The sequence below is a fragment of the Clinocottus analis genome, unplaced genomic scaffold (genome assembly GCF_023055335.1).
Source record: "Clinocottus analis isolate CAN_PGR_092001 unplaced genomic scaffold, fCliAna1.0.p SCAF_5, whole genome shotgun sequence".
Taxonomy (NCBI): domain Eukaryota; kingdom Metazoa; phylum Chordata; class Actinopteri; order Perciformes; family Cottidae; genus Clinocottus; species Clinocottus analis.
The window spans coordinates 729,734-757,108 of NW_027176207.1; the positions used below are offsets into that span (position 1 = coordinate 729,734).

General features: G+C 48.0%; 1 protein-coding gene across 3 annotated transcripts in view; it reads left to right on the top strand.

Moving 5' to 3' along the window:
• The first annotated feature begins 276 nt into the window (after positions 1 to 276).
• gabra3 (gamma-aminobutyric acid type A receptor subunit alpha3) overlaps positions 277 to 27,375 on the top strand; it is a 74,603-nt gene continuing 47,504 nt past the window's right edge. For all 3 annotated transcript variants that reach the window (XM_068599909.1, XM_068599908.1, XM_068599910.1), the window contains exons 1-2: positions 277 to 660; positions 24,770 to 24,876. In XM_068599909.1, the coding sequence (XP_068456010.1) occupies positions 24,791 to 24,876 (86 nt within the window). In that variant the 5' untranslated portion in view covers positions 277 to 660; positions 24,770 to 24,790. The remainder of the gene's footprint in view (positions 661 to 24,769; positions 24,877 to 27,375) is intronic.

Sequence of the window (27,375 nt, forward strand, 5' to 3'; positions counted from 1 at the left end):
GCGGCCGGACATCAGGGCACCTGCGGCGGGGCTCAAGCCGCGGAGCGCGGACCGACGGGGCCCGCTCACTGCCGGGTCGAGCCGGGGAGGCAGCTGTGCAATAACGCACGAGGAGGAGGAGGAGGAGGAGGAGGAGGAGGAGGGAGAGAGAGAGAGAGAGAGAGAGAGAGAGAGAGAGAGAGAGAGAGAGAGAGAGAGAGAGAGAGAGAGAGAGAGAGAGAGAGTCCCTTCCAGCTGCCCACAGCATCAGTGACAAGCTGCTCGCTTAACAGTGAACCCGCAAACGTCCCCCGCGCGTCCATGTGGGCATTGATCCGCGTGACAGACCCCCGCCTCTGAAGCAGCCCCTCCGGGTCCAGGGTCTGCCCCTCCTGCCCGGCTCCAATCTGAGATGGTAGAAGGAGGGGGGCGGGAAGGTTAGTTTGAAGAGGGCAGAGCTCCGCGAGAGGACGCGCACGCTCACCGCTGGAGAGGAGAGAGAGGACAGACATCCAGAGCCCAGTGGACAAACACAGCTGAGGGAGAGAAACAGTCGGACCAAACGTCAGAAGACCCTCATTAACTCCAAGGAAACCCAGTCTGGAGAGAGAGGGAGAGAGAGGCAGAAAGAGAGGGAGAGAGAGAGAAGAAACCAGGAGAGCGCGTCCCGTCCTGCTGCTGGTGAGATGATCATTTATTTCAACGCTTATCTTCATGCTGTGTTCATGTAACGTCATGTGTCGGGTCCCGCACGTGTCGCCGCGCGGGTCACAGCCGAGATGATGCAGGACGTGCACGCGCAGTGTTTCATTCACATGCAACAACTGCTGCTGCCGTCCAGCTGCTGCTTGTGTACAGATTCCGCAGTGTAATTGACGGTTTAACAGGTGCTGCTGATGAGAGGATGCGGCGCTGCGTGCAGAGCTGTCTGCGTGGCGAGGAGCGGGCGCGAGGGTTGTTGTGTGCAAAGCAACAAATGTGGGTTGTTGTTGTTGTTGTGTTGTTGTATTCTGTGTGTGGGAATGCAGCGGAGACAATGGCGCTGTTCCACGTCTTCCTCCGGCGTGACTTCCCCGGACAGTCACAATGCGACACTCCACGGCGCCGCGGACTTTCCTTTAAGGGCCAATTAGACGACGGCGCGCGCGACAGTTTTCTCCTCCTCCGTGAATCCGCACCTGCATCCGGTTCCTCGCGCGCGCCTGACCCCCAGCAGCGCGCGAGGACCCACGCAACCAGTGACAAGACTGTTGAGCAGAGGCTAACTTAACCTTGGAACAAACCGTTAGCCCCCCTCCTCCCTCCCTCCCACACACACACACACACACACACACACACACACACACACACACACACACACACACACACTGAGAGACACACACGCGTACTGTGGTCCCCTGCTTGCGTGTCCGTATTGATAAGTTTAACAACAAAACAACAGATGTTGTATTTATTATGTCGAGAGAGAAAAACATTTCCATGAGGAGCTTTTTCCATTTAATAAATATGTTTCTTCTCTGAATGATTCAAACTCAATATGATGAGGAAGCATCGCCGCCTCATTAAAAAAAGCAGAAATCTATTTATCTGTCTGTGTGTGTGTGTGTGTGTGTGTGTGTGTGTGTGTGTGTGTGTGTGTGTGTGTGTGTGTGTGTGTGTGGCCCCTCCCCTCTGCCTGATGGCAGCAGGCCATGCAGTGTGTTAACAGACACATTATGAGCAGTGACGTCTCTCCTGAAATCAAACCCAACACTTTAAATAATTCAGATATTCCCGACACACCTCACGCCGCAGCAGAAGCAACACAACCCCCTCGCCACACATGCAAACGACAAGAATCAGGAGGAATTGGGTCGCAGGCAGAGAACACAAAGAAAACACACACACAATTACCGCTCTGTTGTTTGTTTGCTGCCCGAGAAGAAAACTGTGACAGAGCAACAAATGAGTTTTATCTTTCCAGCGTGCAGAAGTGTTGGTCCCTGACTGTGCGCCCGTTGCTCTTAAAGCATTTGTGTCGCATCTCTCTGTGTGCACAACCTGCTAATTGGCACTTATCCAGACGAGCTGCACGTCACAAACACACCTGTTGGTCGCGCGCGCTGCAAAGGGTTCAGACGCCGGCCGCCGTGCGCCGCACGCTTCACGTCTCCTCTCAGCAGCGTGCCGGAGGCCGAGCGCCGGGCGTCCAGAGGTTGTGGGATCGTGTCTCGCTCTCCGTCCTCCGCCCGCCACGTTTCCAGGAGTTCCTCCCTGCACATCACACGCTGGTGTGTTTACCACAGCGCCGTCTCGGTGGAGGCGATGCAGTCGTCTGTGGCTCCTCGCCGCCTTTCCCCCGCCGCCATCTGCCCGGCTCACAGGACTCAGCAGTGTGACCACGAGTAAATGACTTTTCTCAGCCAGTTCCTTCATCTGTTGAGACACAGCAGAGCCCCCCCCCCCCCCCCCCTCCCTCTCTTTCACAGCAAATGGCTGCGAACTCGGATGTATTGTCCAACGTGGGATGTGTTGGGGAGAGCAGCTTGTGTTGAGCGAGGTGTTATCTCTTCCAGAGAGATGCAGACGGATATGTTGTGCTTCCCTGACTCGGCTGTTGCTACGTCTGAAGTGTGATTGGACGATGCGTTTGTAATTGCCATTATTTGTAATCTGCGTGCGGACGCAGTCAAACCAATCGGATGGTGGAGATAGAGGCAGATTGTTGTGAGGATTAGCATTTCCATATTGTTTCTGGGGCGCAGGACGATGATGCAGTACGATGGAAACTATCTCCAGTGAAGACAACATGAACCAGGGTACTGTTGAGGGGAAGCGCTGTCTTCTTCTTCTTCTTCTGCTTCTTCTTCTTCTTCTTCTTCTTCTTCTTCTTCTTCTTCTTCTTCTTCTTCTTCTTCTTCTCCTTCTGCAGGAGGCAAATATTCTGCCCATGAATGCATGTTAATGTTTAAAACATCTTTGTAAACGACTCGCTATGCTAACTGCTACGGTTACCCGCCAACAGTCACTGCGCTCCGCATCACACGGCTCAGTTGGACATCCGATGATGATCCTGATCACAGCTGACAGGAAGTAATCACGGGCGCTCTCCCAAGTACGTCGAAGCCTCGGCCGCGACCCCGTCAGCCGCCAGCGAGGAGCTCTGGAGGAGGCGGGACGAGGAGGAGGCCACGCGGGGTTAATGCAGACGGGCGTGAACAGAGACGCTCTCGTTCCACACAACCACAACAGCATTGGTGGGATGAAGAAAGCGATGGAGTATTTTGAGGATGTGGAGTGCTTTGGCATCCGTCCTGATTCGCCAACACGTCCACTGTCACTCACCTCACTCGCTCGCCGCTCGGTGAGCAGCCGTCAGTTCCCCGTTCATGTGCAGCGAGATTCATCACGGGAGCTTTTGACCCTGAAATAAGGTTTCCTCCAGACGGTCGCTGACTGATGCTCGTTGCCGTGATCGTCACCGATCTTCATCCTGCACACGGCTCCTCTCACGGCTTTCGTTACGTTAAAACCTCCCAGGTTCCTTCCTGCAGAGGCTCTGCAGGACGAGCTGGTGTCACATCCCGTGATATAGAGACGGGGACGGCGCCAACACGCCGTGAAAGATCTTCAACAAGTCCATAATGTGCAGCGCAAATCATCCACTATTGTGTGATGAAAGGCTGTTGGAGCGCCGCGTGCAGCGTTACGTCGTGGAAACGTTCTGCTGAGATTATCGCTGATGATAGATTTGATATTTGAAAGTATTTATGTGGAGAACGCTGCTGCGAAGCCGATACGCAAACACAATGGAGACGATTCAGCAACGTTTTGTGTGATTTAGCTCTCTTTCCTGAGCATTCATCATCCAAGAACCACGACGTCACCGCAGATGCCAACTTTAGTTCCTCACACTCCTGTAGTGCACAGGAAGGAAGGAAGGAAGGAAGGAAGGAAGGAAGAAGGAAAGAAAGAAGGAAAGAAAGAAGGAAGGAAAAGGAGAAAGAAAGAGTCGTTTCTCATAAATGTTTCCAGACTGGAGTCAGGGTGAAATCTGCTTGTCTGTTCGTTCTGTAGTTTATTGTTGAAATTTAACTCCTTGATTTTTATTTGATGGATTTGGTTTTAAGAAGTCAAATCCAGATAAAACACAAGTTGCTCCTCCACATGAGACTTGCAGGGATAAAACATGTGACTCGCGGTCCAACAGTCCAACATTAGAACACATGAAACACCAGAACCTGAAGCGTGAGGGCTGACAGTCACATGTGTGACGTCATGAGGGAGAAAACAATAAATAAATATGTAAACGTGTCCTAGAAGACACAGAGAATGAACCGGTACATTTAAACTGACGTCATACGCCTGAGACTGATGAAATATTGATTGTGCTTCCCAAGGACATGGAAATATAGCAATTCTTAATTTAGGTGTCATTTCACTTTAATGTGACCTTCTGAAGGTCAAACGCCAAAATAATCTAAATGATTAAAATGATCTAAATGATCAAAATGATCTAAATGATTAAAATGATCTAAATGACGCAGACTGAAGCTTCATGAGGACCGACTGCTGGAACCCTGAGGAACTCCTCATGTCTGACGCACTATACACACCTGAGAAGAATAACTCTCATTAAATGTAGAATAACTCTTATTAAATGTAGAATAACTCTTATTAAATGTAGAATAACTTTCATTAAATGTAGAATAACTCTTATTAAATGTAGAATAACTCTTATTAAATGTAGAATAACTCTCATTAAATGTAGAATAACTCTTATTAAATGTAGAATAACTTTCATTAAATGTAGAATAACTCTTATTAAATGTAGAATAACTCTTATTAAATGTAGAATAACTCTTATTAAATGTAGAATAACTCTTATTGAATGTAGAATAACTTTCATTAAATGTAGAATAACTCATTCATGCCTCTTGTGGTTTATTGAGATCAATCTTAAATCAGGTTTGTTCAGTAAAGAATTGATCAATTCAGCATCAATTTGATCAACTGGCACATGAAAAGGAAGCAGAACATACTTTTGACAGTTGACCAGGACGGAGCGATCTCATTGGCTCAGGTGTGTCCTGGTCTCATTGGCTCAGGTGTGTCCTGGTCTCATTGGCTCAGGTGTGTCCTGGTCTCATTGGCTCAGGTGTGTCCTGGTCTCATTGGCTCAGGTGTGTCCTGGTCTCATTGGCTCAGGTGTGTCCTGGTCTCATTGGCTCAGGTGTGTCCTGGTCTCATTGGCTCAGGTGTGTCCTGGTCAGGTGTGCACACGCTGCAGTCAGGTGTGTTGTGATCACTTCCTGGTGTCCTCTGAGGCCTCAGGGACACACTTATAGACCATTAAACCTGTTCCTGTGTACGGTGATGTCACACACACACACACACACACACACACACACACACACACACACACACAAAGAAAAGACGCTGCACCCAGCTGTTGCCTCGGTAACCTGGTGTTTTCTGGCGTGAGGTCTGGATTATTGGGCCTCTGGTCCTGAGGGCTTCAGTGCTGTTGAGACGAGAGAGAAGCTTTAATTGTCTTTTTTCTCCTTCTTCTTTTTAATGGACCCGATTTAAATTGAGTCCCTCGAGTCTCGGGGGCGAAACCGACTCTAACAGCGATCATTGTGACGGCCGTGGAAGCTGAGCGGGGACGAGGAGGCGAGGAGGCAAGGAGACGAGGAGACGAGGGGACGAGGAGGCGAGGGAGCCGGGGTTTGTTTCTGGCGCCTCTGCGACGGCTCAACGTGTAATGAAGAAGAAACTGTGACTCTGGCGCGCGCCGGCAGGGCGCAATACATCTGGATCAAGATCCCATCGCAGTTTCCTGACATCTTCCTGATGAGCGAGCGTCCGCCTCCACCCCGCCGCCTCCACCCCGCCGCCTCCACCCCGCCTCCAAACAACCAGCGATAAGACGCCACGCGGCCCAGACCTCGTCACGTGGAGCAGACGGAGAGGCTGCCGCCGGTGCCGCCGCTCGCTTCACTCATTTCTGTCTGTTTCTTCGGCCTGACGGTCGGACGGAAGCAGCAATGTGAACTCGTCGCGTCGAGCTTCAGGACATTCTGTACAGAGCGAATAACCCAGAGAAACATCTGCATAGGAGTAAGGATGTTGCATCCTGGCGGGCGGGAAAGCGAGCGCTGTGCAGATGTTCCATGTGTGTGACTCTGCGTCACGTTGCGCAGCGGCTGAACGGACCCGCATGACATCCTGTGCACTGCAACGTTCTTATGTAACTCAACGTAACTCAAAGCACATTTCTGCAAAGGAACCAACAGCTGCTTATGAGTAAGCTCACCGTCGCCACCGCAGTATTATTCTGCTCTGCGTCGCAGGCTGCCAGCGGTCCTGGGTTTAAATGTGCGTAGCGTTCGGCCTCTTTATTGCAGCAGGTATGTGGCGTCGAGAAATTTCCTTCACAGAGATTATTTTGCATCACCATCGCGCTGCTGTGCAACAGCGTGTAGGTGTGATGACGGCTGCTGAAACCTATCTTTTAAATGCACAAGAGGATTTTACAGTTTAAATTGTGCCATAAATGCCTCCTGTCAAGAACAATAACTATCAGATTTTCTGCATTTGCCACAGAAAATCTGTTAGTCAAGGTTATAAAGACTGACGAACGAAACATGCCTCGATAAGCAGGAGGAGTCGTGGGGATAGCTCACGCTCAGACGAGGCTGCGGGATGCAGCAAGAGGAAACATCGAGGAGGACACAAAGGCCTTGATTGCGATGCCACTTTTCTGGAAGCTGGCTCGTGAGCGAAGGAGCCCTGACAGCAACAGCATGGTCACCTTTAGTACACAACCTTCACAAAGAGACTGTCAGCAGGATCCTGCTGGAGGATTTCCTGTCATGGGGGACCTGAAGTTCAGAGACGAGTTGCTGCCAAGTCGTTCAAAGGCTAAAGCACATTAGCAGCTCTCAGAAGAATCAATGAGGAGCAGGCGTCCAGCGACACGATGCTAACGCGGGCAGATGTGCGTCAGCCTTCCTGCTTCAGGTTGAAGCCTCGCTGCAGCTCCGTTCTTCAGGCTGTCCAGCGGCGGCGTGGTGAACACGTGTTGGAGTCATTGTGGACGTGTTCTCCTTCTCAGTGAAGGAACCACTCAGATGCTGCGAAAAACAGTGAGGTTCATTCTGCTGAACGCTGCTGAACGCCACCGGTTAGTTTACGTTCGGTTAAGACCTTTAACCTCTGAACCCCAGAGACTCTGAACGGGGGCTCAGCCCTTCGGCAAAGGTCTTCATCGATCTCCCAAACCACGTTGACGCTAGAACAAACAATACACTCAAACTAAATATAATCACTACTGGAAGCTACAGAATCATCTACTAAACCTAAAAAACATCATTTTTTCAATCAATCAATGAATGATGCCCTTTAGCATTTCATTCAAAGAGCATGTTTTTGAATCTCAACCAGGAAGTGTCCTCAACCAAAGCAGATGGAATAAGACTTTGTTTCCTGTCCTGACCCCGCAGCACTTCCATCAACAGACTGAGAAACTTTATTACGTTTGACAGAGCATGAAAGTGAATTGTAGACACAATAAAGCTCAGAAATATCATTCATACATCTAAAGGTTAACCTGGTTGGAGCCGGCTAGCTCTGGAGCTTTTATCAGCTTCTTATCCTGCACGGAAATGTTCACTATCTCCATGAAGTGCAGCTTCTGAGCCTCGCAGCAGCTGCAGAAGACCTTTACAACCGCTGCCGGCGTTCCTATGAATACTGATTCAATCCTTATTAATCTGGAAACTTTGCCCGTGCAAAGACTTCCTCATCTCCTCAAATGAAAATAAATGAATAAATGCCACTGCAGTCCGTTCTCTGCACAAGAGAGCAAGTTAATATTTCCACTAGCAGAATGTGTAACTCCATCTTTTGGACTTTAACGGGCACAAATGTCATAAAAAGCAAAGTCAGACAAAGGCAGACAAAGGCAGAGAGGATGACGTGAGTCTGCACTCAGCAGGGAGGCCTCCTCATGCCACTGGCAGCCAGACCTTGGCTTTGCCTCAATGCATATCCATGAACATCACCAACAGGAGGACAGACAACTTTGTCAGACTCTGACACCTTGACTGAGTTTGACACGATGCCCAGACGGAGCTCTCTGAGGACGGGACGACTCTGTCCTCGGGTGAAACCTGCCTCGCTTCCTGCATGCAGCGTTTCCCTTCCTGCTCCTCCAGCAGCTGCAGGGATGGAGAGTAACAACGAGACGAGGAGGAGGACGTCTGTGGAGTCATGAGGACACCGGATTGCATTTATTATCTCCACTATCGATTCATTTCATCATTATTGAATTAAACTTCATGTACTAAACAGACTGACGGTGACAAAGCAACTCAGGATCCTGGAATGAACATCAACCAACCGGTTGAGGCAGTTAGTTAAGCCGGTAAGGGTTAGTATTGATAACCAGGTGCTTTAGCTTGAGGTTAGGTTAGTTTTAGTTAAAGTACAGATTTATATCCGGTTGAGTTCTAGCTGGTGGTTGAGGGCAGAGAACACAGGTTGAGGTTTGGTAGCGTGAGGTTTTACTAGGATGCTAATTCTAACTGAAAGTGAGAATTGATGGTAAGCATTGAGATAAAAGCAGAAAAGATTGTTTGATGTGTTTTTGAAAGCAGATATTTAAACAGCGAAACATTTAACTCCAGCATTGTGCAACAAAAATAACATTAAGATTATGTTCAGATGTTTGGTTTGAAACATAAACTAATCACACATCTCGCCTGGTTTCAGGTGTGAGGAGTGAAAATGATCCGTCCTGAACATCGATGATGTTATAGATATGAGAACAATGAGCACAATGAGCTGCAGGACGTCTGCTCGACAGGATATTGCTGTGAATCAAAGCTTCAAATGCACAATATGTTTGTTTTTATTCTGAAATACCAAACTCAGATTGTTCATTCAACACGTCTGATGATTTATTACCGTGCTCGTGTTCACATCCCTGTCGCTCAGAGCCAACAGCTTCTGAATGACGAGGTTCATGCAGAGGCATCTCGTCACGGCCTGAGAGGAAATCAGGACCCCGGACATCGAGCTTGATGACCATAGAACAGTGACTTGAAATGTGCAGTTATTGTCTGTATTAATATTGCATCTGGCTGCTGTTTGCGCTGCAGCGTGACGCTAACAGGTGCTCGGACGCTCTGCGCTGTGTGTCGGGGAACGGCCGCAGCTTTCAGGACCGACGTTTGCAAGTTTTCAATTATAGATGAAGAAGGAAAGTAAAAAGCAGTGAACACGAGCGCCACAAAGGGAGGAATCTGTTGTTGGACTCTCGCTGACCTCGTCGCCTCATCACAGGAAATAAATAGTTTGCAGCCGAGCGGCGCGTCCGCTGGAAGCAGCGTCGCGCCGATGAAGCCGGAGAGAAACAAAACGGCACAAACAATGAATCACTTCTTTGGAACGGCCATCATTTCTTTTCACTCGGTCGAGGAGTTGATTAATCGACGGCCGCCGCGCTGGTGCCTTCAAAGTCTGGAGCTTTCTATGGATCGGTCACGAGGATAATCAGAGTTTGAACAGATGGAGGCGGCGAGGCTTAACATGAGCGGTGGACGCTGCAGCAAGTTTCAGTTCAACAATGACACAGGTCGATAGGCCGAGAAAGACCGCAGAGCGCCCTGAAAAAGACACCTGCTTCTTCACAATGCCTTTATTGATGGATATTAATAATGAAACCCTCTGGCGGCGCTGCCATGCCTTCGTCAGGGAGGTTTAGGGAGTGTTGTCAGAAATACTCGCGTCTTACTCTCCCGTCACATTACTGTGCGGACGCCGGCAGCGCTCCATGTTGTTCTTTCCTCTTGAAACAAAGAACTTGGAATATAATGTTCTTTTCATTCTCTCCGTGAGTTCAAAGACGTGAGCGTGTTACTGAGAGAAGAGCCTCAGGAAATTGAAAGTACTCGCGCTTTGTTGGAAGAATCGGCTGCCGTTTATTTTGAGCGCAGACTGTGATCTTACTAGTTTGCTGTATGTAAGTGGAACCAAAATAAATAAAAGCTGCTTCGCCTTTCAGAGGCAGAAGACAGAAAAACCAACACCAGGCTGCTGATGAAGCTGCACAGACACAAGATGTGTGAAATAATCAGACTGTAATGCGACTACTACTTTGAGCCAAGTGTTTAGTTTAACAAACTTTAATAGATTTCACCAGTACTGAAGCTCCATGTTCCTTGTGTGTGTGTGTGTGTGTGTGTGTGTGTGTGTGTGTGTGTGTGTGTGTGTGTGTGACCCCAATGAAGCAGGAAGATGCATGGATATCTTTCTTTTTCTTCCTGTTATGTGACAGGAAAAGGTTTCTTCCCGCTAGTCTAGAAGGTTTGCAGTGTGAGGTCCATTCGTCGTCCTCGTAGACTTCATCTATTTAAAAAACGCTTCAGTTTGCACATTACTCGGCCGCCACGAGGACGAGCTGCGGCGTGGACGAGCTGCGGCGTGGACGCTCGGACGCGGCCTTTTGAAACTGGGAAGGATTTGTGACGGCGAGCCGGCGTCTCGGCGCTCCGTACACTCTGCAAACTGGAAGTGGCTTATCGCGGCGGCACAACTGTTCCGCACGAACACCTCCGAAAAGCCAACGCATCCCGGAGCACTTTGTCAGGACGGCGCTGCAGCGAGACGGCGGCGCCGTCCCCACCCGGCATGAGGCGTCAGCATCATCAACACGTGGAGCGTGTTCATGGTGCCAGTCGTCACTTACGATTGATTTCCTAATGTTCCTTCGAGTTAAAAGTCCTTTCTGCGCTGCAGCTGCTGTGGAAACGCAGCTTTACAGCACGCAGCAGCTGGCGAGGCCCTGCAGTCGTCTCCTCTCTGCTGCCATGTGTGAAGGAGTGAAGTCTCCCACCAACGGTACGGGAATCTATTCCCATCGACCCGCACTGCTGCAGGAACTCATTTCATCACAACAGCAGAAAACTACTGTACGTTATGATCGAGCTCAACTACTGAAGACAGAAATACATATTTGTTGGTTCAGGGAATCGTTGCTGTGACGTCCAGGGATCAAACCCATTTCTACAGCAGCCATTTTGAATTTGATGACCGGTCATTTTCTGATCAGGCGTCTGTCCAAAAGGATGTATGAGCTCATCGTTTGTGTTCAGAGGTGATTTGAGTCAAATGTAGAAACATATCAGAAACATGTTTGATAGGTTTATGTTTGAGGGGTAAATTGATTTTTATATCAATCTGGAATTTGAATACAAGCCTTTGAATAATCGATCAGTGGGCATAACTCACAATGTGTTGCTCATCAGGATCCATCATGAGCGGCTGCTGGCTGCTCGCATCTGGACACTCGTGAGCAGGAGAGCTGGAGCTCAGCGGCTCACAGAGCGACAGAGCGACAGAGCGACAGAGTCCTGCTCGCCGGCTGCAGCCAGCACGCTGGTCGTGGCGAGCGTCTCGGCCACTGAAGCTCCACCAGAGCGGTAACTTGCTGCAGCAGCAGTCAAAGCTGCTTTGATCACCACAATCGCTCTCACGCCGTCTGCAGGCTGAGCGGCGGCGCCCACACAGCATCAGCCCGTCACAGAGACTCAGTCACGCTCGGGCCGAGTCTCCGCGGTCGGACTCGACCGTGGAGACTCGGCCCGAGCGGCCGGCTGCAGCGCGCCGCCGTTCGACGCGCTCGGCCACAGTTGCTGCCGCGCTCGGCATCGCCCTCGCCAGAGACGCGCTTATCTCCGCCTCGATCAGTCATAGCGCTGGAGTTGCAGCTGGCGCCGGCCGCTACCTGAGACCGAGCAGCCGTAGCAGGAGTCGCACTCGCCAGAGGCTTCCTCACAGCTGCCGTCATTCCCACTAAGTAGGATCCTACTGGACACACAAAAGCCCAGAAAACATCTCGTCCACGGAGACTCGCATCAGGACCAAAAGCTGATCAGAGTCCCGTCGCCTCCTGCACACAGAGGCTCAGCTGATGCTCATCGAGGCCGAGGGAGACGCACCTACGATGCTGGAGCGCACCGGGGAAAAGCTATGAATTTAATTACGACCCGATGTTCATGGATCAAATTTAAATATGTCTTCTACCCGTCTGTGTGGTGTAACAAGAAGGCAACACAATGCGATGTGTGCGCGTGCCTTGATTTGTGGGACTCACATTTGCAGCGTAAGGTCTTTTTTTTGAGGCACAGTATCTGCTCTTGAGATAAGATGAAATATTTCTTGCGAGCCTAATGTATTTCAGGGAAGAACACCATCAGTAATATCCCTCTGTGTCACACGGGGAAATGGGTGGCCAACTCTCGCCTGCGGCGTACACGCCTTCATATCTGGCTGAATGACGACAAGTTAAATTATGAATTGCCTATTTAAAATTCAGTCAAAGGGCGGTATTTGTTCTATGCGCGGACATTTCTAATAACACACATGACACTGAACCGCCTGTTCAAAGCCTAAAACGGCATCAGATCCTCCTGATTCTCTGTATTTCAGAGGAATCACAGATTGCATTCTTCTTCGATATGAAATACTGCAGCCGTATGAATCATACAGGGTTGTATAAGACGCTGGTCAGGTGAAAATCCAGCTGGTTTATTTCCTCTTTATTGAACACATATCAGTTAATAGTTGTGCAGCGACAGTGAAGTATAACATGACACGTGCGTCTGACCTGAATGTTTTTCCAGAAACACAATAAGCGTGTTGCTTTTTTTCATGCGGCCTCATTTATCTTCAAGCAGCAGATTCTTCCAGTAGATCCTCGTTTGGTTTTGATGAGAAAACAAGATCAAGATTCAACACCAGTTCCCTCTAAGTGGCAGAGACGAGCCAACAGAGCTTCAAGGTGAACCACGGCACGGAGATTTGATTTACGGCTTAAATTATTCTGTCGGGCCGGTCGGCTGCGTCTGCTGGACTCCGCTTCTCTCTGCCACCGACCCAACATTGCATTACAATTACAGCCGGGCCGCAGCGCCGTCGTTCACGTGAGCGGCGGCGATAGCTTCCACTTACGCCGAGCCGCCGACCTGCCCGTGAAGACTGTACCGGTGGTGATCGATGGCGTCTGATCAACGGGCGCCGTTAAGCTGGATGGACTCAGTGACGTTAAAGGCCCACTTGACGCTCAAGGGGAAGGAATGTAATGGGTTGATGTGCATGAGGTTTCAGGGTTTCTTTGGGAACAATGTCTTCGCTTGATGGATCACGGCTCCGGCCGTCTCTGTTCTAACGTCGTGACGCTCCTTTGGCACGTTTTGACTCCTTTAAGATGTCAATAACTTCTCATAGCAACACCAGGCGCACGGTAACTTCCTGCAAAACACTTTGCAGCAACGCCGAGCGTCGACAGCCGCCCGAAGACGCAGCCGCCGGAGAGGAAACGTCAAAGGATCGCTCTCCTTCCATGGCAATCCATCCAAGAGTTGTCAATACATTTCACTCAAAATCAGGAATGTCATCCTCAAACAGGAAACGATGGGGAAACGTCAAAGTCATTAGGATTCATTGTCCGGGGACCGCGAACGCCGCCAGTCCGTCAAAGCGATATTTCATCGGCTGAGCGGAAAAGTCCAGAGCAGTGAAGGTCTGCACAACACCTGCCATGTTCATGCACACGGCGCTTTGCGGCAGTCCTGATACAAAGTGATGTACGGGCAGATGATTGATGGCCTCCACGCGGAAGTCACATCGATCGAAGAGCGGCCGTCTCGTGATCTTGCTCCGGTGCGTCTTAAATCTTTGAGAAACCACAAGACTGAAAGGGCAAGATGAAGCCGAGACAGATGTTCGCCCCGCGGCCTCTCGTCATGTCGCACCCTGTTTGTCTGATGACTCCGGAGGACCGGCTGCCACTCCTCTGGATGGATGGCATTGTCATATCAGTGCTGTTTGTTCTGCTTTACATTTTGCAGACTCCCTTTTCGATCGAGAAAGCTGCAATTTCAGTCAAGGTGGGCGAGCGTAATGGACAACGGTGACATGCTTGTGATGTTATGACTCATCAGTGTGGCACGAGCCATCAAGAGCTGGCTTCAGGGTCATGACCTCGTGAACATTGGTATTTACAGCTTCTCTGATCAGGGTTTCTCTAGTCAGCTAACAGACAGACAGACAGACAGACAGACAGACAGACAGACAGACAGACAGACAGACAGACAGACAGACAGACAGATACTTTAGTGATGGCACCTGTTGGCGATGTAAAGGATAACGATGTGAGACCTCTGAGCTTTAAGTGTGAGCAGTACATTAAATTAACGCTTCATTAGTATAAGAAGCTGATTTCAGAGCAGCTGGGAAAAGTACTTGAGAAAAGGTATTTTGCATAGCGCCCGAAAACCCCGATGTGACACGGAGGTTCAGCTCATTAACAAAACTAGACAGTGTGAAAGTTTAAATAGCCGAGACGCTGTTGCTCCTGGGTTCCTCTTGAAACGTCTCGTTAGCAGCAGACTTTATAGGATACATAAAAAAAGGACAAGTCTGGAACCTGAGCGGGAAAGATTCATTATTTATTGCCTCCTGGCTCAACGCCAGCGTTCCTCTGGGGACGAATGTGACTCACTGTGACTCACTATGACTCACTGTGACTCACCACGACTCACTGTGACTCACCGTGAGTCACTGTGACTCACCGTGACTCACCGTGACTCACCCTGAATTACGGTGAGTCACCGTGACTCACCGTGAGTCTGCGGTCACTCGACGTGACTCACTGTGACTCGGCGTGACTATACGGTGACTCATGGTGACTCAGCGATGACTCACTGTGACTCGGCGTGACTCGGCGTGACTCATGGTGACTCTGCAATGACTCACTGTGACTCGGCGTGACTCTACAGTGACTCATGGTGACTCAGCGGTCACTCGACGTGACTCGGCGAGACTCGCGGTGACTTGGCGTGACTCATGGTGACTCTGCAATGACTCGGCGTGACCTTATGGTGACTTTGCGATGACTCGCGGTGACTCGGCAGTGACTCGCGGTGACTCAGCAGTGACTCGCGGTGACTCGGCAGTGACTCGCGGTGACTCAGCAGTGACTCGCGGTGACTCAGCAGTGACTCGCGGTGACTCGGCAGTGACTCGCGGTGACTCGGCAGTGACTCGCGGTGACTCGGCGTCTCTCCTGGTGGACGTGGGTTTGTTGGTAGTGATGGATACGTTTCTCTCATTTGATGGCTCCACGCGTAGTTAGTTGAGGACACGACGTCATTAGTTTTTCAATGATTCATAATGATGATTTTGATTATACTTGTTAGCATATTCCTCTATTTTATTTTCCAGTTCATTTAAAAATGCAATTTTTATAATGAAATTCTGTTTGATGAAAGTTTTTCCATTTCAGAGCTCATCGCTGCAGGTGTAAACACGTTGTGTGTGTGTGTGTGTGTGTGTGTGTGTGTGTGTGTGTGTGTGTAAACACGTTGTGAGTGTGTGTGTGTGTGTAAACACGTTGTGTGTGTGAGTGTGTGTGTGTGTGTAAACACGTTGTGTGTGTGTGTGTGTGTGTAAACACGTTGTGAGTGTGTGTGTGTGTGTAAACACGTTGTGAGTGTGTGTGTGTGTGTGAACACGTTGTGTGTGTGTGTGTAAACACGTTGTGTGTGTGTGTGTGTGTGTAAACACGTTGTGTGTGTGAGTGTGTGTGTGTGTGTAAACACGTTGTGTGTGTGAGTGTGTGTGTGTGTAAACACGTTGTGTGTGTGTGTGTGTGTGTGTGTGTAAACACGTTGTGTGTGTGTGTGTGAACACGTTGTGTGTGTGTGTGTGTGTAAACACGTTGTGTGTGTGTGTGTGTGTGTGTGTGTGTAAACACGTTGTGTGTGTGAGTGTGTGTGTGTGTGTGTGTGTGTGTGTAAACACGTTGTGTGCGTGTGTGTGTGTGTGTGTGTGTGTGTGTAAACACGTTGTGTGTGTGAGTGTGTGTGTGTGTGTAAACACGTTGTGTGTGTGAGTGTGTGTGTGTGTGTAAACACGTTGTGTGTGTGTGTGTGTGTGTGTGTGTGTGTAAACACGTTGTGTGTGTGTGTGTGAACACGTTGTGTGTGTGTGTGTGTGTAAACACGTTGTGTGTGTGTGTGTGTGTGTAAACACGTTGTGTGTGTGTGTGTGTGTGTGTGTGAACACGTTGTGTGTGTGTGTGTGTGTGTGTGTAAACACGTTGTGTGTGTGTGATAGTAATCAATGAGACGTCTCACTGCCTATTTCAACTTAATTGTTTTTGGTTGCAACTTATTTTAAACACATTTTCCCCTGAAGGTTATGAGTCGAGGACCAACTCAGAAAGCAAAGACCTCAACAACGGGTTCGTCAGACTCCAGTGAGATGGATGAAAGAGGATTAGGAAAGGAACTAAGTAAGCATTCAGGAGGTTAATCATAAAACAATTACTGCCACGCAAACAAGTGAAACATGCTGCTTCCCATGAATAATGCAGCGCCCCCCGGGGCCAGTTAGTGGGAGCGCATCATCGTTCCAGAATAAGATTTCTCAGGTGATAACTTAAACACCGCCACGCCTGATCCTGACAAAGCCTGAGGGCAGGATGCGCTTCTGCACCAGGTCCAGCGCGGCTCCGCCTCTCTTTTACATCTGCTGGTTCAAGAGCTGCTCCACCTGCTCCACCTGCTCCACCTGCTCCACCTGCTCCACCTGCTCCACCCTGTAGCAGCGAGCGCTCCTGCAGCGTGTCGTCCACAGTGACTTCCTTTGTTCTCCCTCCACTGACAGCGTATCCACCGCTCGCTGCAGTGCATGCTGTCGTGCACGCTGTCGTGCACGCTGTCGTGCACGCTGTCGTGCACGCTGTTGTGCACGCTCCTCCATCCCTCTCATTTGTATTCCCAGAGCAGCAGCGTTACTGAGCTGACCTGCAATATCATTCCCTGCACACACCGGAGCTGTGTCAACGCCATGAGACCTGACTGCCTGAGCGAGTGTGTGTGCGAGTGTGTGTGTGTGTGTGTGTGTGTGTGTGTGTGTGTGTGTGTGTGTCTGTGTCCGTGCAGCCACAGAGAGAAAGTCTCTCTGCTTCCGCCTCCGTTGCCATTTGTTGAGTCACTGTCATGTGAAGTGCTCTCCAGCTCCAACATCTTCTTCTCACGTCCGTCTTTCTGGTTCCTTTGCTTTCAGAAACATCAACAGGAACACGCGTCATAATAAAAGCGGGTTCCTTCATTTTTGTGACAAGGATTAAGGGAAGAGTAAAAAGAAGATGCACCACATGAGGAAATGCTTCCTCAAACAGTTGCTTATAACGCCATGTATCTTCAAATAAGAGAAACGTGAGTGCATGCGTCTCCTTCTGGAGCGCAGCAACACATTAATATGCTCTATCACTGATGGAGTCTCTCTATTATAATACATAAAGTTGTTCCAGCTGAGGACCAAGAACACTGATCCATACTCACAGACACACACAGTACATGTCAATGTGAGCATGAGAATATCTTTGAAGCATTGATTATCCAGCAGAGGTCACATGACCAGCTCTGCTGTTGCACATCCTCCTCTCTGGTGCCCACTTCCTGTCATCGTGAGCGGCCGGGCCGCCTGCTAATGGGAGAGGACTTTGTTCCAGCTGTAATCATAATCCATTGAGGGATGCAGAACTTGTCACAGTCTGGACTGAGATATTAATTTCCCTCCATGTGGCCGCTCTGCTGCGTGTAATGCTATCAGCTCTGAAGGAATCTGGTCCTCATAAGCCGTTCACAAACGTTCTGTTTCACTCTCGTTTCCTTACAAGTTCATTTTGCGGATAATTGAAAATTGCTTTTCAGAATAAAAGCTTTTCATCAGTTTAGTTCAGACGCGTCATCATGTGACATGTGAGGGTTACTCTTAGTGAAATTAATTATTGGTACATTTGAAATTATTTATCAACCCGACTGTAATGAACATCAAGTGTTTTTGTAAGATAATTGATGTCATGATGGTTATTGATTAGCTTTAACGTTAATATTATAAAGTTAATAAGTCACATTTTAACACTTAATATTGTTTTTTAAATGAAATTAAATAACATTATTTGTGTTTGTATTCATTTTAAACCCAGAGGAACTATTGTGTGTCTCGAGTGTGCAGTAGTCGTTGTGTTGTAGTCTTGTGTTGTAGTCGTTGTGTTGTAGTCTCTGTGTTGTAGTCGTTGTGTTGTAGTCTCTGTGTTGTAGTCGTTGTGTTGTAGTCGTTGTGTTGTAGTCTCTGTGTTGTAGTCGTTGTGTTGTAGTCGTTGTGTTGTAGTCTCTGTGTTGTAGTCGTTGTGTTGTAGTCTTGTGTTGTAGTCGTTGTGTTGTAGTCGTTGTGTTGTAGTCTCTGTGTTGTAGTCGTTGTGTTGTAGTCTCTGTGTTGTAGTCGTTGTGTTGTAGCCTTTGTGTTGTAGTCGTTGTGTTGTAGTCGTTGTGTTGTGTTATTTTTTCTTCTCTTTCTTCTGCGAGCTCTCGAGCCCTAAAGCTTGGAGCGTGTCTTCGCAGGAGAACCACTGATGATGTCATTGTTCCTTTCTGTGTTTGATGATGATGTTCCGACGGCGTTGGTGGAGGATCACTCCAGCCAGACTCCGTTTCCTCCAATCAGACTTTTCTTCTTCCTCCATATGACGTTTGCTCTTCCAGCCGCCCAAACGAGCGCTAACACGTCATGCTAACTCCCCATGCTAACTCCCCATGCTAACTCCCCATGCTAACTCCCCATTACTGTCCCTGGAATGCTACTTTCTCAAATGTAGATACAAACCAGTGCTAACGTTGGTCATTTAAAGGACTAGCAGAACGTGAAAGCAGCAGCGACGTCCACCTGAAGGCAGCGAGCTGCAGACGGTAACGAGGCCGGAGGTAACACATGTGCACAGGTGGCGAGCGCTCTGGAAGGTATTGCTCCTCACCGGAGTCCTGATGAGCTGCGACAGCTTTCACCCACGAGGCAGGCGCCCTGTCCACAGCGAGCAGCTGCTTTCCACTGCTGCGTTTTTCCTTCCTTCATGGAGGAAGTGACTAGAAAGCAGATCAGCGTTGGTTTGCTGGTCCGTGTCTCTCGTTGTTAAAGTCACTCTGATTCAACAGGATCAAGAGTGTTACTGCGTTACGGCTCCTTCACTACCAACTGGGACTCCTCAGTTACTATAAGAGTATAGTATACATACTAGTATGTATACTATATAGTAGTAGTATACTATGAAACACTGGTCGTGACCTGTCTGTCATCATTGGGAACATGAGGCAGTGGCGGGTTTGTTTCAGGGTTGGTAAGTGAACCGTTCTTTGAGCTCAGGGTCTGAGAACACGCTCCAGTCATGTGTGGATTGTGGACTGTACAGGTTTGATGAATGGATATGAAGCGTTGTAGATTCAGCAGTGTGTACAAGGTAAACCCAGCTGGGCTGCGCACACATGCTCAACTGGGTAAGCATTATGGATCTGAGCCATTAGCGCCCTGACAGGTGGGAACCGTTGGCAGCTTATGGAAATATTGAACAAGCTGTTATACATATGAGCTTTATTTGGACACAGAGGGAACTGCAGCTCTCACAACCAGCCTCACGTTTACATGTGGAGGGGAAATGTGTTGAAGCGCATGAGGCCAGAGCGGCCGTCAGCATGTCATGGAGGCCAGAGAGGCGTGTCAGAGGGTTTGAACATGACTGAGTTTTCCTTTCTGTGGCCGTCTCGTGAAGGGATGTGAAAACCTCGTCAAGTGAAGAGTCAGACTGTCACGTGCGCTGTGCTGTCGCCGCCGCATCCTCCTGCTCGCAGTTTACATTTTACTTTGGTGAAAAAGCTCCGAGCTCCTCCTGAACGCCGCGTTACAAATGTGTAAAGACGTTTTGCTTTTAAGCACTCTCGCCTCATTATGGAAAGCAGATTTCTTGTTATTCCCTCTTTACTTTCGGGCAAGTCCAAATATATTTCTGTTAAAAAAAGAAATTGCTCCATCTGGTATATTTTGTTATTCATTTCTTTATGCTAATGAAGGACAACACTGGGTCTCAGGACGCGTACACTGTTCCTCCTTCATGAATGTGCAGTCGAGGGAGAGGAAGCAGAAACAGAGACTTTACTCTTTGCATTCCTGCCAAGTTCAGCACCAATAAAAACCAACATCCAGACACTTCTCCTTAAATTCAGAGGAGATAAAATATGTTTAGCTTTGATTAAACTGGACCAGCAGGGCCACTCGGGCGGTTTAATGCTCCAGCGTTATAGCGCATGTGAACAGTGTACTCACTCTGAACATTAGTCAGCCAGATGAAATCTTTCTGCTTTCGCCCTAAAACCAACAAGAGAGGCAGATTGTCACGCGGCGCGCGCTCACAATGTCGCCGGCGTTCTCTCAGTGCGCGTCTGAGGGAGCAAACCTACACCCTGACACATTATTCATGCCGGTGGAGACAGCTTCTTCCCGGCAGCGCGATACGCTGATCGTTTGGCAGCGATGTGGCCTAATGACGGCGGAGCCGCTCGGCCCGCGGTCCCAGAAGAGAAGCAGAAACATTGTCCCGGCTCATTAGGAGCACCTGTGTTCCTGCGTTCCCGCTGACACCGGCCCGCACGGGTCAAACGTGGCCGCTTGAACTGAATGGAGGACGACATGTTATCTAACACGGAGCTGGTGGAAAGCCAACGGGATGTTTCCATCGGATTTGTCGGACGATTGCAGGAAATAAGCTCCGTGGCAAACAAAGATTATGATACTGACACCTTTTGTTCAGCAAGATAATCTTCAAAATGAACACCATTTAGATGTCCTAAGCATGCAATCAGCAGAAGTGGAGGACTATGAGCGAGTTACACGGTGACGTGGGCGCCAGATACACCGCCATGTTGTCTCCTTTAACCCATTGTTAGCTATTCCCTTCATAGATTTGCAAATGAAGGATTATTGTATGAAGACAATGTCCTGAATGAACGACTCGTACAGGCTACGCTACATTTAGCCCGTTCCTTACAAACAGCAGGTAGACGTGTGGTATTGTGGGATATCTCATCACAGCCATGTGATTATCGCTGTCGGCTGAAGAAGTTAAAGAAGTGCAGGAACAACTGACAGGTTTGCAGTTTGAATTTTCTTTTTGAAAACATGTTGTGAAGTTCAGACCACAAAGATCACTGGTAGCTTCTCGCTCGACTGTCACATCAAACCCAAAGTGACAGGATTTATTCTATTTATAGTGAACAGCCACTTGTGTTACGAGACCGTAGATCCGTGTCCTGAATTCAACAATTACTGCAGTCAGTGTTTATTGGCTGATGACTCTTCAGCTGCTTCTTGACGTCCTGAGGTTTCATCTGCATCCACAACATGAACTCAACAATATGACACTTCTGTTCCCTCTGGATCGTGACTGACTAGAACTGTACAAATAACTCAACCAAATTGGCCCCAACTGACATCTTTCTAAGAGCCAACTAGACCCGGCCACTTATTCTGTCCCACTGGTGATCTGTGTTGTTTCATAAATCACTCAGCGTCGTTTTCCGGTCGGATTATTCGGCTTATTCGCATCAAAAACATGTTTAGCCTTTTAATTCTGTCAAATGTGATTACATTACTCGTTGCATGAAATAAAATAAAACCCTGACAGAATTAAAAGAACAAATGTTAGAACAGGGACATGGAGCGTCTTTACTGTCACCTGAGGCACGCTATTTTTAATTTGCCAACAAAAGCAGCGGCTCTTGTTCTTCTTCCTCTCTTCTGTTGAAAGCGTGAGCTGCAGGACGCCGACGCGCCGCCTCGTGTGCATGACAGCTGTTTGTAGAGCGCTGCAGGACGGCAGACGTCTTTTAAAGCCCTTTCTCTTCCTTTCTCTAGGGGAAGAGTTTGTTGACACTTGTGAGAGTCTGCACGCGTCCTGTGAGCGTTTCTGCTGTTGGTGCTCGTGTTAAGGAGACGTGCCGTGAACAAAGACAACAGAGCAGAGATCTGTGGAGTTTAAGGACGAATGAGAATAATGGAAATCCTTTAGTGCTTTGAAACTTGACTTTCTTGTTGACTGAGCGCATTGTGAGAGTCCAGCAGTCTCTTTAATGACAATTAGACGATAAAAACCATCCGTGTAGTGACAGCACACGTATGTTCACGAGATGATTCATCAGGACGCATCGACCACGAGAGGAGCAACGATGCTCCTCGAGTGAGGAACCTTGAATACGTGTTAACATGTCAGGACATCAGCATTCAAGACAAGGACATGACGCCAGAAGGCTTCCTGGAGCTTTCATGAGGGAACATGAATGTTGAATGATAAGAATCCATTAGTTTTAACTTAAAGCCGCTTTGTGTAAGAAATGTACGGAGAGAAAGAAAGAGGGGAAGAGAGAAGGTAACGTCTAAGAGTTCATTTACAAGAGCTCTGCAGTCAGCTGTCTGCTGTTTACCAACGTTACCTGAGCTACAGGGTTAAGGGTTAAGGGTTAATGTTCAAGGTTTAAGGGTTAAGGGTTAAGGTTCAATGTTCAAGGTTTAAGGTTTAAGGGTTAATGTTCAATGTTCAATGTTTAAGGTTTAAGGGTTAATGTTCAATGTTCAAGGTTTAAGGGTTAATGTTCAATGTTCAAGGTTTAAGGTTTAAGGGTTAAGGGTTAATGGTTAATCTTTAAGGTTTAATGTTTAAGGTCCAATATTTAAGGTTTAATGTTTAAGGTTCAATGTTTAAGGTTTAATGTTTAAGGTTTAAGGTTCAATGTTTAAGGTTTAAGGTTTAAGGGTTAAGGTTTAAGGGTTAATGTTCAATGTTTAAGGTTTAAGGGTTAATGTTCAATGTTCAAGGTTTAAGGTTTAAGGGTTAATGTTCAATGTTTAAGGTTTAAGGGTTAAGGGTTAATGGTTAATCTTTAAGGTTTAATGTTTAAGGTCCAATATTTAAGGTTTAATGTTTAAGGTTCAATGTTTAAGGTTTAATGTTTAAGGTTTAAGGGTTAAGGTTTAAGGGTTAATGTTCAATGTTTAAGGGTTAAGGGTTAAGGGTTAATGGTTAATGTTTAAGGTTTAATATTTAAGGTTCAATGTTTAAGGTTTAAGGTTCAATGTTTAAGGTTTAAGGTTTAATGGTTAATCTTTAATGTTTAATGTTTAAGGTTTAATGTTTAATCTTTAAGGTTTAATGTTTAATCTTTAAGGTTTAATGTTTAATGTTTAATCTTTAAGGTTTAATGTTTAAGGTTTAATCTTTAAGGTTTAATCTTTAAGGTTTAATGTTTAAGGGTTAATGTGACGCCGTCTGGGACTCGGCCCTCAAAGGGAGATGAGGAATGAAAGTAGGAAATATAAGCTCATTTGCATAAACTGTACTCTGTTTAATTGGCAACATTTACAATCTAGTCTTTAAAGTGAGCGCTGCAGTAACTCAGTTCAGGGTGAAAACATATTGAGGTTATGGCTCAGATTACTTGGCTTACTTGACAACGTTTGCTCATTTTCTTCTCACTGGGCCGTCACGAGTTCTGTCCCATGTTACACAAGTAACCCACTTTAGCATTTCTCAGCCAAACGAGAACCAAATAGATGGATGGCTGCTTTATTTATGGCAACGAGGACACGCTATCCAGCCCGTGGATTTATGGAGACGGATGCTCATGTATGTTGCTGACTGCCAAATCCCAAATCCCTGAGGAGGCGCACGGATTGAAACTGTAGAAGAAAAGCAGTGACGTCAAAGTATCGTGTGTTAGAACAAAGTCCTCAGAACCGGCTCCATGTGGTCGGGTCACAAACAGCTCCAGTCCCACATTCACAGCTCACGCCAGAGGGTTTTGGCTCTGGAGCATCGCGCCGTGTGGAGACTTATTAGATGTGGATCTTTCACTTGGAGCTCCGCCACGATCAATAACACAGCTCTTTAAAAGCCGTTCCACTCGCAGGCACCGGGACGCTCTCGGGTTGCAGCATCTTTGTGTCTGAACGCGAACCCGAAGTGTGTCCTCATTTGTTTACTCCTCCTGTAAATGATCGCTGCCTCACAGGAAGCTTTCATCTCCTCTCAGGTGGGCGGGTTCACACCAAAGCAGCAGCAACGCCTTTCAAGTACCACGCAGCTGCTTCACGCGCTGTGTGTGTGTGTGTGTGTGTGTGTGTGTGTGTGTGTGTGTGTGTGTGTGTGTGTGTGTGTGGTGTCTTTCAGGCTGCACTCATGTACTCGTCTTGAGAGGTCATTTCATCGCTCTCTGAGTTGCAGCCTGTAAACGTTTAATAATCAGCGATGCTTCATGAGGAAGCTGCGCGTCTCTGAGTCTCTGAGGCCGCGTGCTGCTGCTGCTGCTCTGTGTGTGTGTGTGTGTGTGTGTGTGTGTGTGTGTGTGTGTTCAGGGTTTTATATCCACAAAGTGTGTAGTTGTGTCTCGCGTGCTGCTCTTAATCTGGGAGCTTGTAAATTACATTGTGTCTCATGAATACTGGGAGTCGTGTGTGTGTGTGTGTGTGTGTGTGTGTGTGTGTGTGTGTGTGTGTGAGCGCAGACACACACACACACAAAGAGTTTAACACTCAGTATAATAGGAAGTGTAATTTGCTTCTAGAATATTGAGGTAGGTTATTGAATATTTAATGAGTTTGGTGTTTGGAGTGATTATTGTGGCACACATTAGTGATGTAATATGGTGATATGGTGATATAATAACATGGTAACATGTTCAGTGAGGGACTGTGCAATAATGATCAGTGTGTCTGTACTCCTGCTTCACTTTTCTTACCTCAAAATAATTGAATATAAAAGTCATTTTACCAAAAATCTAAAAGAATAAACACATAAAGAATGAGCACGTTGACGTGTTTCTGCTCGTCTGACATCGCCTTGTCTTCCCTGCAGGAGTCCTCTCTCTGACCGGATATGGCTGCTGCACTTTGGACGGCTAAACCTCTGGACTCGGGCTTGTGGATCTTCCTCCTGCTCCTCAACCTCGTCCCTGCAGCCAGGTACCAGCATCACCTCTCAGCCGCCACACATTTCACTTCCCTGCGGTCGATGCGCCGCGATGCCTCTTGAATAATACCTTTATTAATCAGGCTCGCTGCCGCGGCAGACATATCCAACCAACACCATTAGAAGCAGAAGTTAATCTGTACTGGGAGCGGCTGGCAATGTGTTTAGTTATTACGCAGCGAGAAGGCCTCAGCTGAGCCTGTCAGGCAGCAAATGAGAGAAGCAGACGGCTGTAATGGTGCAGGCTGCCGAGAGGAGCTTCAGCGTTGAAGGATCAAGGTAATATTCTCCCTGCTTTTCCCAGTACACCCCTCAAGGACGTCCAGGGCAACGCTGGGGCTCCAGCGTCTCGTCCTAGATCAGACCCCAAAAGACAAAACATCCAGCGAGCTCTTCCTCCAGATGCAGGACATCGCTCTGGACCTCACTGAAAACATGGTGGTGCATTCACAGACATGGTGGTGCATTCACAGACGTGATGGTGCATTCACAGACAGGATGGTGCATTCACAGACATGATGGTGCATTCACAGACGTGGTGGTGCATTCACAGACAGGATGGTGCATTCACAGACATGGTGGTGCATTCACAGACGTGGTGGTGCATTCACAGACAGGATGGTGCATTCACAGACATGATGGTGCATTCACAGACGTGGTGGTGCATTCACAGACAGGATGGTGCATTCACAGACATGATGGTGCATTCACAGACGTGGTGGTGCATTCACAGACGTGGTGGTGAAGAAGAAGAAGAAGAAGAAGAAGGAGAAGAAGAAGAAGAAGAAGAAGAAGAAGAAGAAGAAGAAGAAGAAGAAGAAGAAGAAGGAGGAGAAGAAGAAGAAGAAGAAGAAGAAGAAGAAGAAGAAGGAGAAGTCCTTCTCGCCACACTGCTTGTAATTTTAGATAAAGGGATTGCACATGTTGCCATGGTAGCGTTGTTGATCAGGTATGGGATGTCATGGCGTAAATCACTTTAAGATTCTGAACGCCAGGAAAAGCTCATCGAACCTGGAAGGACGCCGGCTGGGGAGAAGAATCAGAGCCGTGTGCAAACAGATGAGCCAAGTTTGCTTCTGTCATCGTGCCACTTGGCTCTTATGAGGAGAAAACCAAGTTATGATTACAAATATTAAATAGAAACGTGTGGCCATGAAAAGATGCTGGAAGAACAGAAGCTCCTCACAAGAAGATGTGCTTTGTGTTATTGAACCCTTCTCCCTGTGGAGGACATGGTGGAGGACATGGTGGAGGACATGATGGAGGACATGATGGAGGACATGGTGGAGGACATGGTGGAGGACATGATGACATGGTGGAGGACATGATGGAGGACATGGTGACATGGTGGAGGACATGATGGAGGACATGGTGGAGGACATGGTGGAGGACATGATGGAGGACATGATGGAGGACATGGTGGAGGACATGATGGAGGACATGATGGAGGACATGATGGAGGACATGATGACATGGTGGAGGACATGATGGAGGACATGATGACATGGTGGAGGACATGGTGGAGGACATGGTGGAGGACATGATGGAGGACATGGTGGAGGACATGGTGGAGGACATGGTGGAGGACATGATGGAGGACATGGTGGAGGACATGGTGGAGGACATGATGGAGGACATGGTGGAGGACATGATGGAGGACATGGTGGAGGACATGGTGGAGGACATGATGGAGGACATGATGGAGGACATGGTGGAGGACATGATGGAGGACATGATGACATGGTGGAAGACATGATGGAGGACATGGTGGAGGACATGGTGGAGGACATGATGGAGGACATGATGGAGGACATGGTGGAGGACATGGTGGAGGACATGGTGGAGGACATGATGGAGGACATGGTGGAGGACATGGTGGAAGACATGATGGAAGACATGATGTAAAGCAAAAAAAAAGTAAAGCAATAGGACACCGATGTGGTGAAGCTTTCTGAACGCTGAGACGGAGCGATGGCTTTGAGAAGCAGTTTAGATGAACAGAGGAAACATTATCAAGAAAAAACATGGAACCACAGGAGACGAGGAGTCCGTCCAGTCAAGCATTTTGTTTCAAACTTTGGTGCTCTGAATGTTAATAAATAATATGGAAGCCATGAGCGGTGATGAGCAGCAGGTTAACAATGGAAATGTGTGTGTTGACATATTCAGGGTCATCACATCCTTTCCAAAGGGCCCGATGCGTTCATTATGCAAGGTCCCAACGCAGCACGTGACGAGGATTTCACAAATGTTAATCTCTCTGAAATGACTTGAGTCATGATGTGGTCCACATATGCAAAGCCCTCGCACAGCAGTCTTTATTTAACGCACTTCATTCAGTTTAACCTGTAATGAGGCTCTGCCCGGGTTCACTTGAGGGAGACATTACGCTGCCTCCAGAGGAATACAAACCTGCTACAAAAGTGGAATTTATCTTGGAAATTTGCATCTGAAAGTGAAAGTGTATATTAATTGTCCATCAAAGTTCAAGT